The 19,557-nt window shown below is 45.1% G+C and overlaps 2 protein-coding genes across 3 annotated transcripts; one reads left to right on the forward strand and one right to left on the reverse strand.

Moving 5' to 3' along the window:
- The first annotated feature begins 720 nt into the window (after nucleotides 1–720).
- LOC306835847 (cofilin-2-like) lies at nucleotides 721–3,010 on the forward strand. The gene is made up of 4 exons (XM_079362616.1): nucleotides 721–853; nucleotides 1,681–1,982; nucleotides 2,146–2,222; nucleotides 2,333–3,010. The coding sequence occupies exons 1-4, from the start codon at nucleotides 851–853 to the stop codon at nucleotides 2,458–2,460; spliced, it is 510 nt and encodes a 169-aa protein (XP_079218742.1). The 5' UTR covers nucleotides 721–850; the 3' UTR covers nucleotides 2,461–3,010.
- A 3,871-nt stretch (nucleotides 3,011–6,881) lies between these two features.
- On the reverse strand, nucleotides 6,882–19,355 carry rrbp1a (ribosome binding protein 1a). Of its 2 annotated transcripts, XM_079362830.1 has the most exons (27): nucleotides 19,106–19,355; nucleotides 16,206–17,112; nucleotides 15,425–15,579; nucleotides 15,213–15,335; nucleotides 14,571–14,723; nucleotides 14,195–14,313; nucleotides 13,453–13,606; nucleotides 12,450–12,588; nucleotides 12,183–12,364; nucleotides 12,052–12,089; nucleotides 11,520–11,595; nucleotides 11,405–11,442; nucleotides 11,218–11,299; nucleotides 11,093–11,133; nucleotides 10,931–11,009; nucleotides 10,759–10,848; nucleotides 10,548–10,634; nucleotides 10,379–10,468; nucleotides 9,974–10,066; nucleotides 9,838–9,888; nucleotides 9,671–9,751; nucleotides 9,504–9,587; nucleotides 9,272–9,349; nucleotides 8,092–8,175; nucleotides 7,886–7,975; nucleotides 7,498–7,641; nucleotides 6,882–7,419 (listed from the first exon to the last, which is right to left on the reverse strand). In XM_079362830.1, exons 2-27 carry the CDS (start codon nucleotides 17,092–17,094, stop codon nucleotides 7,381–7,383), a joined length of 3,279 nt encoding a protein of 1,092 aa, XP_079218956.1. In that variant the 5' UTR covers nucleotides 17,095–17,112; nucleotides 19,106–19,355; the 3' UTR covers nucleotides 6,882–7,380. The 2 variants fall into 2 exon arrangements, with proteins under 2 accessions (XP_079218956.1, XP_079218957.1); XM_079362831.1 differs by lacking the exon at nucleotides 9,272–9,349.
- Nucleotides 19,356–19,557: the final 202 nt, after the last annotated feature.

The following is a 19,557-nucleotide window of genomic DNA, read 5'->3' on the forward strand; positions in this document are numbered from 1 at the left end:
ATTGACCCTCCTTTGGACACCAGAGGCTATGACTCCTTTTTATTTAAGATTAAACAAAAACAGGCCTGGCAACAAACACAACATCTAAAAGTACCCGTGAGTCATGATTAGTGAATTACATAAATTACGCTGACTCATCCTTTCACTCAGATCGTGGCGTTCTGAGGGTGAAACTGAGCTGACGTCTTGAATGTACAAGTGTTGCCTCCTGAGATTTAGTGTTTGCTGTTTAGGATGAGATTTATTTAACCCAAACATGATTTTCTACCTTTAAAAAAAGATTAGAAGTAGAGCATTTCAAGCTTATCCAGGTGTAGCATCTGTCTTCCTATAGATGGAATCCCTCTGACACATCTGTGCACTAATCCTAGCGTTTACCTTATAAGGACGCTGAGCTGCTTCTCCACAGCAGATTAGTTCAATTATGTGGACAAGTTTTTTCTCCTTATATGGATGTGATGTGCCACTCCCACCAATGACAGTCTCACGCTCACCTGAGGTCTTACCAAGAGAGGAAGGCGTCTACCTGAAGCGGGTTTTGGAGGATCAAACAGAGGATTTAAAATTAATGATGAAGATCTCTGTGTGTCGGAAAAATAAAGTACAAATATATCAACTGTGTTTTAGGCTTGAAATGTGATGTGATTCAATGCAAATGCTGAGGTTGCAGCAGAAACTGTCACACCTGAGAAAAAAGGGGCGGGACCCAGTTTGGAGGTGTGCTCATTTAGCCCGGGCTCCTCCTCTATGAGTCAACCTGCTCTCTCCTCTTCCTTATGACCCTACAGCAGTTTGAGTGCTGTTGCCATTTTTTCTCTGCTGCCTGCTTCCTCCACACATCAGAGGCAAAATGGTGAGTAACTTTCACAGAGAGCTTAGCTGGAAAGATTTGTCCGTCTACAACTTCTTCTTTGTGATTTGTGTGCCTCTCTGAACGTGAACTCCAGAGCTGAACAAAGCCCTGTTATTTTAACATGTGCTAAAAGTTTAAACTCAATGGAGCCTTGTTTTAAATCGTTTAGAGTGGGGGGAAAAAATCCCTCATGTTTCTGTAAGGAAGTGTTTTGCTGAGAGGAGAGAGTTCAGTGTTTGTAGAGGGCTTGTTCAAGGTGTGGTTTTGCCTCCAAAATGGAGGGAGCTTTGTTCATGCTTCAAACTTGTTCTGAGACAGTCCCTCGGGGCGGTCTTTCTTGTGCTAACTTGTTCCACAATGACTGGAATGTGACACAGCAGAGGCCTTGAAAATCATGGGGGAAGCTACAACCAGCTGCATGTTACGGCTTTTTGAAAAGAGTGGTTTGAAAAATGTTCACATTTTGTCTGCATGAAGAGCGTGAGCACTGAAGAGCTTCCTGTTTCTTCATCTTTCAGTTCTGCTTTATGTGTCAAAACCACAGCACAAGAGAGCAGCGTCTGCTCTGCTCGAGCCAGAGCATGGCTCCGGCCAAATGCTCAAACTGCACTGCTGTCTTCAATCATTTCATGAGACGCATTAGGCTCAGTCTTATTTTGAAAATAAATGTAGTTATCTGCAATTGCTCCTAACACCATTTCAGACAGTCTTGTGCAACCACAGTAATTATTTGAACACAAGTTTAAAAGCAGTTAAAGCTGTTTTTTTTGTTTTTTTAATTTTTTTATAAAAACTCAACACTGATCAGCTTCTTTTCTTCCAAACAGACTTCCGGAGTGAAAACGAGTGACGCTGCCAAGCTGCTTTTCAACAACATGAAAGTTAACAAAGCGAAAGATGACAGTGATAAGCGCATAAGAGTAGCGACATTTGTCATCCGAAATGAAAACGAAATCGATGTGTGCAAAGTTTACACCCAAGACATGCTGGGCAAAGATGGCATCCCGGATGATGCCTACCTGCTTGTGGAGTCTCTGATGCAGTTGGACGTCTGCTACTACATACTGTACGACTGCCACTTAGAAACCAAGGAAGGAATTAGAAAGGAGGAGATGGTCTTTGCGATGTGGTAGGTCCACTTCTATATGCATTAACTTCCATTAGACTGCAGAGAAGTTTAAATATAATCTTGGTTGAATTGTCCGGTGTGCATATTTATTTTTAAAATTCAGCAGCAGCTTGAATATATGTTGGGGTAGTTGGACTGACTCAATGATTTCTCCTCATTTCAGGATTCCAGAAGACTTTAAGATCAAATGCAGAATGCTCTACGCCTCATCCAAGGAAAGCATAAAGGCCATTTGCAAGGGTATGTTGCTTCCCTGTTACTTTTCTTCTAATGTTATCAGTCTTGCCAAATGTCAGTAACTAAGTTGAACGGCGGCCATTACTTATCAAAACAACTGTCGTCTTCAACAGGTATCAAACACGATCTGCAGCTGAACGACAGAGGATCGGTTGTCCCCAGGGAGGTCTTTGCAGAACAATTAGAAAAATCCACGCCTGGGATTGTGGCACTTGAGGGAGTACGTCTGAGTGGAAAGTGATACCCCCCCCCCACCCCCCCAAAAAAAACCCTTCTGAAACCACGAGTCTTTCCTCTGTTTCACCACAAGGTCAATTTAAAGGGAGTTGATGGGATGATGTCAAAGTTTGTGGACGAGTACAACAAAGCTTAAAAGGGAGGGTTGGACACTGATTTGGTTCCTGTTACCAGTTTTCTCTAAATGCAATCATATTTACACAAAGTTTTATTTGAAGATAGATTCTTGGTACATATTTCTCAAACTTGTATCTGCAGTTTTTATGTAGCATAGAAATGTGTGACAGATATATATATACTTTTTTTGTTTTTGTCCCAGCCTTATTCAGGACATGCCCTTTACTACCTTCATCAAATAATAATAAAAAAAAAGACAAACTAGGCTATTTATTGTAATAAGATCAAAATGGTTAGGCCTGTATGTTTGATAAAAATCTGGTTGTCTTCAGAACTCCTATAACAATTTGTTCAACTTTTGACAAAGTCGAGTGTCACTGAAAATGCAGCAGTCGTTGCACTGTATTCTCAAATAAACTCTTCACAAAGTGCCATGATATCCTGCTTGTCTTTTTTTTTTTTTTTTTTTTTTAAAGTTGCATGATTCAAAAGTCGAGTTTACCGTTTAAAAACTTTTAATAGCTTTTTATTTTTATTTTTATTTTTTTACTTTGATCAATGACCCTGCCTTTGTTTGGGACAGGTGTCAACAAGAGATTTGCCTATAATTATTTTTAAGCAAGACTTGTGCACAATGGAGGCGGAAATACTAAAATGGTCAATTTAGACCAGGAGGAATATTGAATTATGCACAGTAAAACTGACCTGCTGCACCGTGGGGAGAAAAGCGAGAGACGGCAAACTAAATACATCAGGGCTTCTAATTAAGACCTGCCTTTATTGTTAAATAGTGCAGCAACACCAGCATAGTAAAAGGGACGAGGCCTCAAACTGGAACAGGCTTAAATTTGAAGTTTGACCATATTTTTTAAAACAAACTTAACACCAAGAGAAGATTCAATGTGAAAATGTCAAAGCAAATAAAATCTGTTTTTTTGTACAGGATGTGATGGAGAGCCTGGTCAGGCTTTTTCTGTAAAGGGAAAAAATATTAAAAATAATTTTTTACAGTGTTTTGAACATTTATTTGGGTAACCTGAGTGTCTACAGACCAACATGTGAAATGAATCCATTCAGTCCTTTGTGGTCTGCAGAAGTCTGACAACATAGAGAGAAATGGTCTATTTCTAATGTGCTCTCTTGTGATGTCACAGTGGGATTCTGAGAAAAAAAAGCATTTTTTAACTTTTGCCAGTGAAGGCGTGATGCCTACGGGGAAAACTCAGGGGGACGGGGTCATTGCATTTAAAGAGACGCACACACCACTGGTTTCTACTGGGTCACAAACCTCCTCTGGTGCTTCATTCATGTTATATTTGGACCAAAACACAGCACAGATTATTCATTTAAATCACAGGAGGACTGTTTGAAAAGGTGGATATGTTCCTCTTTAAAGCACATAGCAAATAAATATATCTTTGTGATCAACAGTGAAGATTCTAGTATTCCTTAATTAAGTTTGGAACCAAATTCAACATTATTTCAGTCCGTTGCCATAAATTGTAGTTCTGCTGTAACTTAAATATTGCCTTAATTTGAGAACTTTTATAAACTTATTTTTTTTACATTTTAAAAGTGTTATCTAATAATAAAATAAGGTAAAGATAAAGTCTAATCGTTTTAGATTGACTGCATTGTTAAACTTTGTAATTTTCACTGAATAAAATAAAACCCACATCTGTTTTTTTTTTTTTTTAAGTAAATACAAACCCCGGAAGCTACAGTTGGAATAGTGACGTCCGCGAATGATGCATTCAGGTGATGCCGAAAATGTTAGTTTCTCACTGGGTCAAATAACCTGCGCCTTCCATTTGAAATAAAGGCTCAGAAAGATTGGGTTATTTTTACAGTCTATGGGTTGGCCGTGCACACGTTTGACAAAACGGCAGGATTGACGTCACATAAACTGAGACAACGCGCACCAACAGTACTTTTTGACGTCTCCTAAAACATCAACATAAAAGCGGTTAGTGTTACCTTTCAGGTTCATTTTCCGAATAATAATAATGATTATAATATCGTATTTAAGTGTAACAAGTTCTCTTTGTAGACGGATAGGGGTCAGTTTGAGTGAGAAGTGACTGAAGCTACAATAAATTATTATTATTTTTGCTCCTGAACGCACCATGAGCGGAAAAAACCGAATAACACGTCGGCATCCAGAAAGATCCTTTCAAAGCGGGACTTGTTAATTTTTTTTTTTTTTTTTTTTTTTTTAATTTAAACCTGTATGTGTCAGACTCTTTGTGGGTTTTGTTCTCACCTTGATGTAATAGTGGCTTTAAATGTGTTTTCATCCCCTGACTCACCTCTGCGTTGTTTTGTGGTGTGTGCGTCGGGGGGCGGGGCTTCACGCTAAAAGAAGACCATACATGGCTATTTTAAAAAGCCGGAAAACAAACTTCATGTTCAAATGTACTTCCTTGTCTTTACAGATTTCACACCCCTGACACTCGGCCTTTTCAAAACCACACCTTCTCTGCTCTTCTTCATGACAAAGAAACGACGACAAAAAAAGTATTTAGGCCAAGCAGGAGCACTGAATAAGTCCAACCTATGAGGTCAAACTTTATGTGATTTAGAGATGACAGGTTAAACCCAATTTGTCCACCTCTTCAAACCGTCTCCTATGGTCTAAATGAATCATCTGTGCTATATTTAGTGCTAAATATAACATTAATCAAGCACCAGAGGAGGTTTGTGATCCAGTAGAAACCAGCTCTTTGAGAATGCTCCGTTTGGGTGTGTGTCTCTTTAAATGTAACGACCCAATCACTGTAGACGTCATTTCTTCACTAGCCAGAATAAAAAAGGGGGTCCTGCGCAAAACTTGAAGCTGTAGTCTGGCGGTGGAGTCCATGGGTCCAGATACCAGAGGAGGAGAGACGATTTAGTTAACCAGAATCCCACTGTGACGTCACAAGGAGAGCAAATATGAAACATGGCAGACCACCATCAAAGGACTGGATGGGTTGTTTCACATTTTATGGGTTGTTAGACACTCAGGTTACCCTAAACATATGTTCAAAAACACTGTACAAATGGATTTTTTTAATTATTATTTTTGTTTACAATATGTCCCCTTTAAAGCTACTGTCAGGAGATTTTAGCTCGTTATCTTTATGAGCTACAAAAGCAAACAAGATCATCAAGACCAAAATAAATGTTCATGTTCTAAAGTCCTTCAGGTGTCTGTCTGTAACCACAGTAATGTAGCCTACAACCTATACTTAAACAGTGTGCATACTGCCTACTAACCCGCCTGTTAGTATGCCGTTAGCCACATGTTAAAGTACGTACAACCTGAAGGAAGTGCGGCGATCATTGAAGACAAGTTTTGGTGGCCGAAGCTGGTGTCGTTGCGACACACGATGCCATTGAGCCCAAAAAGATTTTTCCCCCCCTCAGCTTAAATTGGGAAATAGAAACATAAAAATACATTTACAGAAGTGAACCGATTCCCATATCATCACCTAAAAAACCCTTAAAGTAGTAAAATGCAATTAAATTTGAATTCAGTGATTTTATGTAGACATAATGAATGAATGGGACAGTGAGTACAAGCGTGGAGGCTCTTTGTTCCTGCTGATAACACTGAACTTAATATCTTTGCACATACACATTTATTTCTAACCTGTCTGGAGAGATCGTGTATTTTTAACAGAACTCATCAATCAATCTTTATATCCTTTCTATATATAACTCATGGGTTGAGACGTCTTTCCGCCTTCTGCCCCGACAGGTGAAACCTTTAGTACTTTCAGATCATCGGTTTTTCATAATGATGTCCAACCTTGCTGGCTGCAAACGAATCTACCTTTTGGGTTCAAATAAAGTCAACTGAACCGGTCGTCGTGTTACAGAGCAAACCTGAGTGAACTATCAAAAGTACTTACTATGTTGAGATTTTCTAACCTCTGTTCTGCTGTGTAAAAACAAACTGCAAGGCTGTGGTAATACTTCCTGTCAGAAACTCGAGGTTCCCTCTACACAGCAGTACTGAAACAGCTTTCTCACACGGCGATTGAACTGCAAACCCCGAGCCAGCTGTGTTCTTTATAAGCTTCATGTGACTCGATCTCAGTACGTGAGTTTGTTCTCACTGATGCCAAACACTGAAAAGGAGGAGCCTGATTATACATTATATCCTATTTTACTGTATATACTAAATTGAGTGTTTATTGTTATGGCCTTGCGAAACAGTTTTTACATGTCACTGCACATCTGTAGGATGAAGGAGAGTTCAGTGATCGACCACGCTGCACGTGTACCTTTAAGCTGCTGCAACACTGAACAAGACGACATGGGTAGAGCTACACTGTAGTTTATTCATTCATACACATTGTTGATGCATGTTATTGGCAGCCGGCTACAGAGGAAAGCGGGCCCTATAGGTAATGAAACATCGAACCGTAAAATGTTCCCATCATTCAACCACATAGAAAAGACATACAAAGTAATTGCACAGGTTGATGCACGTTTGACGCACAATCGGTTTCCCTTTTTAACACTGAACTACGGGGGGGAAATGTCTGGAAATATAAGGCAGAGGGGGATAAATAACTTCTGACACAGCCAGAATCAGAGGTGGAATGTGGGTTTCAATAAAGATTGTAGCCGAAAGTCTCTCCTCTAATCTCACCATGAAATGTTCATCATATCAAACATTTGATTCCTACAGTTGCAACAAATGCAATCAACTACAGTACAAGAACAAAAATAGTTTTGGAATGCATAACTATGGTAATCATAAGGCATATTTGGCAGGGTTTTTTTTTTCATCGTAGTGTCTGCAGTGAACTTCTTCTCAGACGGACGTTCCTTCCTTCAGCTCCACGTATTCTCCCTTTGAAAGAGAAATAAAAGATGAGTACAAGCAGGGCGGAAGGATTTGAGCTTCTGTGTTCTTTTGTGTTCTGCGTACCTTTCCGTCCAGGTGCTCCTGTAGTGTTCTCACTGTGTCTCTCTCTTTGGTCAGCTGCTCCTGAGTGGCCTTGAGGAGCTGCTGGAGCTTCGTGGCCGCCTGGCCGAGGTCTTTGGAAAGCTTCTTCTCCTTCTCCAGGCGCTCCTGATCGCACGACAGGAAACAAGAATTACTCCCAAAGGCCCGAACACAACAGGAACAAGAATTACAAACACAACAGGGAGGGGAAATCATTCAATAGATCAATCCCAAATGATCCTCATGTTCACCTTTCATCCAACAATCTAAATCTCAATCTGAAGTGCACACACACACACACACACACACACACCCTCACTAGAAATAAAAAGGACTCCATGCAGAGTCCTGGACTGAGGGGGTTTCCCACCTTTAGCTGACTGACATCCTCCGTCTCCGCTTGTGGAGACTCCTTCAGAAGATCCAGCTGTGCCTGAAGTTCTGTTAAAGTCTTCTGGGCCTGGAGGATGACACACACACACACACACACACACACACACACACTTATGTAATCCCCTGAGAGTGCATCAGTCACTTTCACTCGACTTAAACAGAACGCATGACGATTATCTCTACCTGCTGGAAATCTTCAGAGAGCTGCAGCCTCTGGGATTCCTCCGCGTGCAGCTTCTCAGTCGTCTGACTCAGCTCGTTCTGAACCTGACGGCAGACAAAGTACAAACGTACAATGAGCATACGCACAGACACTTCTGACACACACAGGAGCGTACGCAGAGTGTCCAGCGACAAAGCAGCAGTGGAAGTACACACCCACACGCACAAAAGCTGCTCGACGTGTGTGCTACGTTAGTGACTTCTGAAGTTAGAGACAACATGTCCACAACACAAATATCTGAAAACAAAAGGAGGGTTAAGGTGAGCATGCTGAGAAAAGAAAAGAGAGAGACAAGTGGTTAGAGTCACGTCCACTCAGTCAGTGCAAACAGTGGTTAGCGTAAACAGCTGGCGTGTTGGACGAGTACTGGAAGGACTGGAAATACTGCTCTGCTTTACACGCTTCATGTGGAGCCCAGTATCCGTGTGCTGGGGCAACATCCTGATAAAAGGACACGGATCACGTGTTCAGTCCTGCTCTTTGAATCTACAACCCTGCTATCAAATTTTTTTTAAATAAAAACAGAACGATTTGCAAAACATTGAGACTCCATATTTGATGGAAAATAGCACAAAACTTCTCAAATGGAGAATTTGTGTCTTTTTTGTTTTTTTTAATTACAGCTCAGCAATGTGCGTCAAAAAAAGTTGACAGCGGGGAATAGAAATTAAATTATGAATGAATGATAGTTTTTTCATTATCATGATGTCGAATTAGAGTCTTCCCGGTCTAAAGGCTGAGTAAAAATGCTTTAAAATCTAAGACGACACTGAGACCTGCAAACGTGGTCTTGAGACCCAGACTGATTTCAGGTTCTGCAGCCCTACAAACAGAGGGTGAGTCCATCTGACACCAACAGAAGAAGACATGATGACGCAGAGTTTTTGTCTTTAAACGTGTCGCAGCACAAAACAACTAAACACCTTGACTTTGATTTGTTATCTTTGTGCTTTTTTCAAACAAACAAAGGCGTCAACGTTTGCACATCAGCGTTGGATTCTTTTTCCAAACTCGTGCAAAGTTCTGTTCATCGTTTTTTTTTTTTTTTTTTTTTAGAGAGACTGGATGAAGAAGTCCCAGTCAGCGTCCAGTACTCTCCCACAGGAAGTGAAGGGTGCTCTGTGACGTCTGCACCCTGACCTGACTGTGTGGCGCCTCGGCGGGGCCGTTGTGCTCTCGCTGAGCGTTCACCGTGAGCTCGCCCAGCTGCTCTCTGACCTGAAACAGGAAGCCGTCACTCGTGACTCATCACATAATCTCACCCGACAGGTTGTGTAGGTTCAGGAGGCGTTTCTATAAATCCCACGATAAGTGACATCACGATAATCTCCATCTCACCTGAGCGCCTTTAAATATGTTTCAGTAAAGTCACCTGTGCGAGCTCGTCCTTGTGCGTCTGCAGCTCCTTCTGGCTCGACTCCAGCTGGCTCCGACTCTCTGACAGCTGCAGCTTCAACTGAAGGACACGGACGTGCAGGTGAGCTCAGACCTCACACAGCTGGAGTTACACATTCAACCTTTAAACATCCAGGTGTGTACCTGCTCCGTCTCCTCCGAGCTCCCCGGGCTCTCCGTCTGCTTCTCCAGCTGAGCCTCCAGAAGCATCATCTGCTCCTTCATCTGCACAAAAGAACCAAAACAAAACCGATTGAAAAATCACAACAAATCACTGACGTGCAGGACTGACCTCGACACCAAGCGCTCACCTGTTCTACATTTTGGTTTTCTGCCTCCAGTTTGCCGACCTTCTCCAGAGCCTGGGAGCGTTTGCAGAGAGATCGTTGTGTTTGTAATATAATAAAGGTTTCAATAAAGGTTTTATTAAAGTGTTTCATTACTCACCACCCTCAGCTGTTCCTCTGAGTCGGCCATCTTGGACTTCCATACAAGCTCTTCTTCTTCTACGCTCTTCTGCAGGTGTTTCAGCATCCCCTCCTAGAGGAGAGGAAGAGAAACTTTAACGAGCTCTGTCGTGGAATATTTCAACTACCGTAAAAAATCAGGAATATACGTCGCACCAGTTTGAAATATGTCGTTTGATTCATCGGAGAAAAAGGTCGAACTGCGATATGAGCGAACTCTACAAAGAGCCGTGTCGCTCCTTTAGCTCCGTCTGTTTTCGTTCCTTGTCGTTGTGAAACGAGCGCGACACAAATAATCACTTAAATGATATTTAAGATGCAGCTGACTTTTTCAGGTGAGAAAACAGGAAGTAAAAGTGCGTCCTCTAAACATTTATTTACGTACAGTTTCTGCCAGGACCGTCCTGTACTGGTCACACTCGGCCTGCAGCGAGCTGCGACTCTCCTCCGCCTCTTTTAGTTTCTCAAGCATCTCCTGAAACAAACAGAACTTGTTCAGAACCTTGTTGTTTTTTTAAAGAGGGAGAATTTCACGCTCGTGTAAAGTGACTTACGGGTGACGCTGTGCTCGTCTGAGACTCCTGACTCTGCTGGCTGAGCGCCTCCTGAGCTCTCTGCGTGAATTCTTGTAACCAGTTGGACTGAGTGAGGACGAAAACACAAACACAGTTTTATTACACAGACAACTTAGAACCCGTCTTCACATCTGCACTGCGATCGTGTCAGGAGGACGGCTCCGTGTCAGCACCACTCGGAGGTTCTTACCTGCTCTGCCTCTATGGATATCTGAGGGAAGAGCGTCTGTAGAGTTTCTTTGGTTTGAGTTTGAAGAGCGGTGAGTTCGGCCTCAGAGTTCTGCAGACAGAAGAAACGGAAACATCAGAGAGGCGACATGACGGCGACGCGTCCTCATCGATGAACCAACGAGAAGCCTTACCGCGTCGACCGTCGTCTTTCCTCTCGCTTCTCTCAGCTCCTCTTGTAGTGCCGTGACGAGAGCGTCCTTCTCCGTCAGACTAGGAGGGAAAAAAAAACCAGAACGGTTACAGGTGTGGAAACACGCAGGATCATTCTCCTCGTATCGTCTGCTCCTGTTTACCTGCTCTGTAGTTGTGCGATCTCTGCAGAGCTGTCCGACTGCTGCAAAGTGAAAATGAAAATGAGCCTCTGAGAAAGGATTCGGGGGGAGTCGGTTCGTGCACCACAATCATGACAAAGACTTACTGCTGTGCTGCTAAGTTGTGACATCTCTTCTTTGAGGTTTTTCAGTTCATCCTGAAGTGACGTGACGACGCTGGCGTCCTCACTGAGAAACATTTCAGAGAGCAGAATAAACCAGACGTGACCTGAAGCGGTGTCAAATCTCAAATTTGTCCCCAAAGCGGGAAAAGGAGGGAAAAAATGACGATACCTTTTATCTCTCCGCTCGAGGTCGGCGATAGTGTTCTCCTGTAAGAACAGCCAGTGAGTTTGTTACAAGCATCACAAACTGTGATTGGCTAACAGCGCCTGTTTGCATGACTTACTGCAGCTTCCTGCTTCTGTCGCAGCTCCTTCAGTTCATCCTGAAGCGTGCTCAGCTGCTCGTCTCTCTGCTGCAGGCTGCAGAGGGGAACACATCTTCAGTCAGTGTGTTGACGACAGGAACGAGCAGACAACATGACTCATCAGACGTGAAACGATTCAGTCGCACAGCGCTCGCCGTGCTTTAGCGTTGAGCAGAAAAAGGACAAGAAACGTCCCTGAAGCCGTTTTAGAGATGTTTTCGTGTGTGTGTGTGTGTGTGCGCTACGACGCCGAAATGCAACGTGAATTCACAGACTGGGAGACCATCGGGATCGACTTAAATGCACAAAGACGAGATAACGGCTGACCTTCGGGACTTTTGAGAGAGAGAGAGAGAGAAGCTGTTTTGTCTTTTATAAATTTTTAGAGGTTTAACTTTTCATCCAAATGTCCGTTTAAAAGTTCGATCAGTTTTTACCTCCACCTGAGGGAAGAATTGGAAGAGTTCGGGATGTCGACATGAAAGAAAGAAAAGAAAGTAAAAACACTCACCTGAGCTTAAGCTGCTCCAGTTCTGCAGAGTTCACCTCCTGAAACACACACACACACTTGGTCTTTAGAGGTTCGTGTGTGTGTGTGTGGGGCATTGTGTCTGGTCATTTCAAAGAAAGTCCATCGCCTACCTGATTGTTCTCCTCCTGTGTTTTGGTCTGACTAGCTTCCAGCAGGGAGTTGATGGAGGTCACCTGCTGCGCGAGCTGGCTCTTCTCCGCCCGCGTCTCCTCCAGCTGGACTGTGAGGGCTTCCACCTGAGCGCAGCGCTCCTTGATCTCAGCCTCCAGCTTCCCAAGACTGACCTGAAACTCTGCGGGGGGTTTACAGGTTTTTACATGCAGTGACAGAACAGGCTGCATCGTGTGTTAACCATCAGGGTCAGCGTGCTCGCTCACCTGTTAGTGTGCTGCTGTCCTGCTGGGCCTCCTTCAATGTGGCCTGCAGGCTGCTGTTTTTACTCTGCGTCTCCCTGAGCTCCTCACTCACCTCCTCCAGTCTCCTCTGCAACGCCTGCTCGCTCTCCGCCTGGCTGGCCTGGAAACAAAAACAGCAGAAGAAGAAGCGTCAATAAAAGGCAGCAGGGGGCAGCAGAGATACACGAAACCAGCTGAGTCTGCAGGATCCATTCACAAGGACACAAAAAGCTCCCGCAACCCATTTCTAAAAATCTACAAAAGAAATCAAATATTCCTGACGGGGACATTTTATTTATTTTTAAAAGAGAGTTAAAAAAACTCTCTTGTTCTGTCTGTTTCATCGCTGATCAAGGTCGCGAATGAAAACAAATTAAATGAAGACATTTTAACGCCGTGTCATGCTTTTTGTCCAGATTTGTTTTTGAGGAAGTGTCAGTCTGAATCGACAGACTCAAAAGCAGCTTAACTGATTATGATGGGACGACAAACTTCTCACATTTATTTCCACGTACAATCACGCATGCTTCCTTTAGGACTAAACTCTATCATAACATCTGTTCAGGACCTTGAACTGTTGGAGGGAACATCGGACTCTCAGGAAGTGAAGCAGTGATTCAACCGCTCCACATGCTCAGAGTAAAAACAGAATCTGATCGCACGCTCGTGGTATCAAAGCGTCTCCATGTTCTCGCTCGTCTCCAGTCAGCTGCAGGAAAGAGGTGCTCAGACACGCACACAACCCAGCTGCTGCTGCTGAAACACATTTTGCCTGCAGCCCCGTTATTGTAAGGCCGCATTCCAGTCTCGCTCCAGGCTCTGTGATTACCAGGCAATTAAACCTCCCATAGCATTAGAGGGCGAGCAGAGAGGTGCGATACGCTGAGGCTTGCAATTTAGAGGAGACCCAGTAACGTTGGATCTGCATTCTGTTTTATATTAAAGGTTAAAAACAAAAAAACAGGTGAAGTGAAGGCATGCAAACCTGCAGCAGGGAGAGCTGCTTCTCAGCGGCGGAGACCTTGGCCTCCAGCCCCTTCCTGACGTGCTCGTCGGCGAGCAGACTTTCCGTCTTCTCTCCGACTTCTTTGGTCAACTTTGTGCATTCCTGACGCAGCTTGGCCAGCTCTGCGTTTTGTCTGTGGGCAGAGTGAAAGAGAGAGGATCAGAAGAAAGTGGCAGACTCACTGCACTCAGTCGTGGACCTGAATCTCCATTTAGGCTGTCACACCTCTTCTTCAACGCTACGATTCTGTTCAACGCCACGTGCTTTAAAACGATGCAGAACTTTGGCCATTCAAGAATCAGGAGCCTCTGACTTGTGAGTTTGTAGCTGTGGGACTGTGACCGATTGATTATCGGCATGTTTTAATAGTTTTCTTTTACGAGATCGTTTTGTAAAGAATCAAGGCTTTAAAAAAAAAAAAAAAAAAAAAAAAGAAGCAGCTATTCAGTAACTTTTTTTATTGTTATTAAAAGCTGCCATGTGCAAAAAATAATAATAATAAAAAATGCCGGCAGCATGTTTGTGCAATTCAAACAGCGTGCAAGAGTTTGTTTGACTTAGTTGATGAAAAGAAAAAAAAATTGGGAGGTGTTTTTTGGTTGCCATGGTTTGAACACAGATTGTATCGCACTTTGAAAATCTGGCACTGTGACGTGCTGTTACTACGGGTGTACAGAGGTAGATCGAGGTGATCGTTGACTGCTCCAGGAGGAGGACTCACTTGCTCTCAGCCTGACTGGTGGCTTGGTTGAGTGCATCGCGGAGGATGGAGTTCTCCTGCTGCAGGCGAGCCAGCTGAGCGTTCGGGCCGTTCTCCAGCTGCTCCTGCAGGCTGACGATCTGCAAGACAGAAAAAAAAATGCATCGTCACAACCAACAAGAAGCAGAATATTCTAGAGGGCACTTTCGCCAACTTCACGACATCAATAGATTACTTTCCAGCATCAATAGCACCCCCCCTCAAACTGGATCTCTTTACCAGTCTTTGTTTACGTCAGGGGTCTCTCCCGACTGGTCAGACACATCACTCATTCTGGCTCCGCTTGAAAATGTCCCAAAAGTTAGGAAGTTGGGAATGCTTGTGTAGGAGAACTTACCTTCGCGTTGAGGGCCTGAGTCTGGGCCACGTGGTCCTGATAGCTGGCCTGCATGCGAGCCTGCAGGGCGATCATCTCTTGCTCTCTCTTGCTCAGCTGGGAGCTCAGCCTCGTCTCCACACTGGCCACCTTCGACTTCTCTGCAGAAAGCTCCTGAAACACAGACGGCACAGTCATGACCTGCGTGAGGACGAGTACGAGTCTTTATGAGAATATCACAGCTTCTCTTTGTTTTCATACTTTGCATCAACAACAAGAGAGCAGAGTGTGAGAGTGTGTGTGTGTGTGTGTCTCGATAGACGTGACACCTTTTTAACTTTCCTCTGCTGCCACCTTCAGGATAAACTGAACAGCATGTCGTGACTGCCTGGTCTATAAATTACCCCCCGTGGGCAAATAAAGTTTTTTAGATTGAATATCAAAACAACGGTTTAAAACTCTGCATTCTTCTGACAGCTACAATTAACCGCCGCCTGCTGGCACGGGGGGTTATTCCCTCGCACACACATGCAGGATGTACGCGGTGTGTTCGAGTGCAACTTTTTGGGCCGAGACAAAAGGCGACGCCACAGTCGGCCTTCGTCGCCACTTGCTCTTTTGCCGTGTGCTTTGCGTGTCAGCGCCGCTATCCTGTCGGCTAACCTTGGCGAGTTCTCTGAGGCGGTTCTTTGCCGCAGTGGCGTCCTCTTGTTCTGCCGCCAGCTGCTTCTCCTTCTCCTCCAGCTGCTTCTTCAGGACGGTCACTGGGTCTCCTTTCTGAGAGGCCTGACAGAACACGCAGAGAAAAGGAAGAAGAGATGTGACTCCTGTGTGCTTCCATTGCTTGGCGTAGCCGTGCACGGGTTTCACTGTACCGTGTGCCAGGTGTCCTGAATGATGCCCACTTTCTCCGAGAGGATCTCGATGAGCCTGTGAGCCTCTCCCTCACTGAACACCATGCTGCTGACCGTGGACACCAGAGCCTTGTAGGGCAGGTACAGAGGAGCGTCAGCGGAGTCCACGGCGGCCGCTTGAGAGGGACACAAACAATACACGACATTTTATTCAACACGTCAACGATGAACAAAAACAAGAAGGTTATAAAGCTCCTGACGGGGTCACTGCGAGCTCCCACACAGACACAGGAACGGAACAAGGTTGCATTTTGTCTTCTTGGCGAGCTTCTGGTGGCAAAACGAGCGAGCGCCGTGGCACCAGGCGGAGACAAGCCTGAGCCAGAGGAGAACCACAACCAATCCCCCCCCCCTCCTCCCCCTCTAGTCATTGTCAGGGCACTGAGAGCCTTTGTCAGCTAAGAAAACAGGGCAGTGGTGTTTGCACAAGCAGGCGGGCTCTGTGCAGCCGACGTTTTCATGGATACGCAGCGAGAAGTTCATCATGGCGGCCGAGACGGTTTTACTGCAGAAACCCTGAAAGTCAAGAGTCCTCTAAAAGATAAAAAGAAAGATAAAGATAAGATCTGGCATCTGGTTCATTCTCCGCTCGATTATGTACGGGAATCCATGGCGACGAAAAGCTAACGTGTTATATCACGTTGATGCTCTTAAATACTGATCTTCTGTCCGTCCGCTTCTGGCGTCTTTAAAAACACTTTCAAATGACAGAAACAAGAAGACAAAAGAACAAACTTCTCACCAGGCTCCGCCTTCTTCTTGGAGGCCTTCTTCTTCGGCTCTTGTGTTTTTCCTCCAGCAGCAGCAGCGGGCGGCTGAGATCCCACCAGGGGCGCTGCCAGCACCAGGACCTCTTTAGCAACTGCCTCCAGAACCGGGGCGGACTTGGCCGGGGCAGGGACGGACTTGGCCGGGGCAGGGGCGGACTTGGCCGGGGCAGGGGCGGACTTGGCCGGGGCAGGAGCGGACTTGGCCGGTGCAGGAGCGGACTTGGCCGGGGCAGGGGCGGACTTGGCCGGGGCTGGGGCGGATTTTGTCGGTGCAGGGGCGGACTTGGCTGGGGCGGATGCGGGGGATGGGCCGGATGCTTTGGCAGACACAGGAGCCGGGGTTGCTGCAGAGGGCTTGACGGGTGCAGGAGGGGCGGGAGCCGCTGGCTCCACCTTGGACGCCTTCTTCTTCTTCTTCTCTTTTGGGGAGGGTGCAGGTGAGGGATCAGCTTTGGTCTGGGGTTCTGCTGGTGGTGGGGCTGCAGTGAGTTTCACCTCCACAACAGGGGCGGGCTCAGGAGCAGGAGCAGGAGCGGCAGCTACAACTGCTGCAGCGACGGGCTCGATCACATCTTCCACGTCAGCCTCCTCTTGGATTTTCTCGGGCTCCGGGATCTTTCCGTTGGGCTTTTCTTCCTTCTTCTTCCCGCGGCTCTTCTTCTCTGAAACTTTGTCCTTCTTCTTTTTGTCGGCGCGAGTAGACGGGGTCGTGCCCAGCTCGCGGCGTTGTTTAGCCAGGGCCTCCTCGTACGAGGTCTCCTTCATGGAGAAGGTCGAGACGAGCGCGATCCCCAGAGCAGAGATCACCATGAATCCACCAAACACCACTATCCCAAGAGTCTGGGGGTCGTAGATATCCATCCTTCAGTTTCAGTCGACCTTAAGAAAAAAAGAAAAAAAAAAGTTGTTTAAAACATCAAAGAGATTTGAAGAAAATGTCAGCTGAGAGCAGCAGCTGTATTAAAAGAGCAGAGGCCGGAGAGGAGCCGCTGACGGCCTCAAGGTGTCACTGTTTCACCTTTTAACTTCAGCGATGTGAAGCAGACGGGGCGAACCTCACGAGCCGCCCCGAGCCCACCACTCAGAATAAAACACGTGTTCAGTTCAGTTAAACAATCAAACGACAAACACCCTTAAAACACACATCCTGAACTTTCTGTCCTCTTGATCAGTTTCTGTTTCTCCGGCTGCTGCCTGAAGGAGACGCAGGAAAAACTCAAATCTCAGAGGTCGTCTTCCTCAAAAAGCAACGAGTTAATTCAACCTTCTTTAAGAACTTTCTACACATTGTTTTTTTTGTTTTTAGTTTGATGAGTGAGCACTTACTCTTTTAAAGAACAAGTGTGAGGTGAAGAGCAAACAGGGTTACGGACTGAAGTAGGTAAAGTACACAAAGTTTGCAGCCAAACTTTTTCAGGAGCTGGCTCCAGTTAAGTCGTTTAATTTCCTGCACAGTATAAAAAAAACCCACCGTCCCTTTAAGGCTCTTAAAGGCGCCCGTCACAAACCAAAAACGCTCAGCCTGCAGGGAAGAAAAGTCGGCGAGTTAAATCCCTCGCTCTGGGACTCTGGAAACACATTTAGTGGTTTCCTCCGGCAGCTGTTTTTTTTTTTTTTTTTTTTAGCAGTGGGAATAAAAAGACGGTTTAGAGCTTCTTAGAAGAAATCCACGTTGTGATACGGAGAGGGAAAAAAAACTGCTGAGCAGGTTCTGAATCATCAAACACAGTCCAGAGTCCACGCGCCTCTCTGCAAGGGGGGGCGGGAGGGGGGGGGGACTGGCACATGTCCAGCTACCAGACTTAGAATTGAACCGGCAACCCTCCAGCTCCAGACCCACAAGTCCCTACAGACTGAGCTTCTTTTCTACAGGTTTATAAATATAAAGACTGACGATCCAATCACAGTGTTATCAAAAAAAAAAAAGAAGAAACAGCTACGAGACCCACTTTGGGGTGCCGACCCCCAAGTTGAGAAATCCGGCTGTACATGACTCGTCTTAAAAAAAAGAAGAAAAACTACAAACACCACTATGTTTTCTTGACATGAGGTTAAGAGTCCTTAAAGCTGACCCCCCCAATCGAGCCCCGCCTCCTCAGGAGCCACATAAAAAACCATCTCCTTAAATTATTGTCCTTGAAAGAAACCCTGACCCCTGATCCTGATCCCCCCCCCCCCCCCCCCCCCCATTAGGACAGCCAGGACCTCAGGTGGTGCACCGGTGAAGCTGAATGAGGATGCTGATCAATCTACAGACTACCTGAATGTTTCTGCAGGTACAGGTGAGCTCACAGGTGATACAGAGAAATCTCAGAGTCCATCAGAGTCAGGACGATAAGACAGATTTCTGCAGGGGGAGGTGGGGTGTGGGGGGGGGGTAAATGTGCACAATGCTGATATTTTATTTTAATGAACACAGCACTTATATTCAGCATGTAGCCCACTCTCTCTCCACTCTGACAAGAAGACAAAAACTTACATTAAAGTTCATTTTAAAATCAAAGCAGGAGCAGAATTAACACTTTAACTTCCGTTAAAAAACCTGCACGAGACATTAAATGAGCGTGCACTGGATCATAAAGAGAGAGTACTTTAATATTTACATTATCCTTTCTTTAAGTTAGCATGTCGGCTAACACTTTGAATCAATGAACTTCAGGTGCAAAGTGTCGCTTTGCGTAACGAAAAACAGGCGCCGTAAATGACGTAATAAAGTCGTAAACTAAAAAGCGCGACAGTGAGGGGGGGAGATCATTTTAAAATAACTTTAATTATCTGTCTTTATGTTACCGGCGTGCTAGCTCAGGATTTAGCTTCCCCATGCTAGCCTTCGCTGACTGAATGAATAAAAGAGAAATATTCCCTCTCTTACCTCTCTGTGCTGCAGCTTCAACCGGGATGGAGAGACGTAAAAAAAAGACGTAAAGAGTTCGTGAGGTGAGTTTGTGTGTAAAGCTAAGAGTTGGTCCACAGCTGTCTGTCTAACTCTCCTTCTTTTCCCCGCTGCTGTCCCCCTCCTCACTCCGCTGCTCGGCTGTGAAGTCGTGGCACTTCGAGCTGGCTAGACGCGCTGGCCCCGTGCCCCACATAGCTTCCATCAACCCCCGGTGGCCTCTGATTGGCTGGGAATCGGCTCGACCCGGAAACGAGCATCCTGGGATTTGTAGTCTTATCTTACCAGATGGGGAGTACCATCACAGTTTTTTTACAGTAGCTCAGAGAGCGTTTTAATGAAGAGGCAGAAAAACAAATCATGAGAGGAGGAAAAATTATTATCATTAAAAAAGGAGAAAGAATAAAATTTAAAATTTCTTTTTTATTATT

The sequence above is a fragment of the Symphodus melops genome (genome assembly GCF_947650265.1).
Source record: "Symphodus melops genome assembly, chromosome: 15".
In the NCBI taxonomy this organism is placed as follows: domain Eukaryota; kingdom Metazoa; phylum Chordata; class Actinopteri; order Labriformes; family Labridae; genus Symphodus; species Symphodus melops.

What these genes read in the sequence shown, in the direction of transcription:
- LOC306835847 (XM_079362616.1), top strand. An exon ending in GAGATGGTCTTTGCGATGTG is followed by an intron (nt 1,983 to 2,145) that starts GTAGGTCCACTT and finishes TCCTCATTTCAG; the next exon opens with GATTCCAGAAGACTTTAAGA. An exon ending in CATAAAGGCCATTTGCAAGG is followed by an intron (nt 2,223 to 2,332) that starts GTATGTTGCTTC and finishes CGTCTTCAACAG; the next exon opens with GTATCAAACACGATCTGCAG.
- rrbp1a (XM_079362830.1), bottom strand. Translation starts at nt 17,094, where the DNA reads ATGGATATCTACGACCCCCAGACTCTTGGGATAGTGGTGTTTGGTGGA. An exon ending in GACAGAAGCAGGAAGCTGCA is followed by an intron (nt 11,443 to 11,519) that starts GTAAGTCATGCA and finishes CTGTTCTTACAG; the next exon opens with GAGAACACTATCGCCGACCT. An exon ending in CACAACTTAGCAGCACAGCA is followed by an intron (nt 11,134 to 11,217) that starts GTAAGTCTTTGT and finishes TTCACTTTGCAG; the next exon opens with CAGTCGGACAGCTCTGCAGA.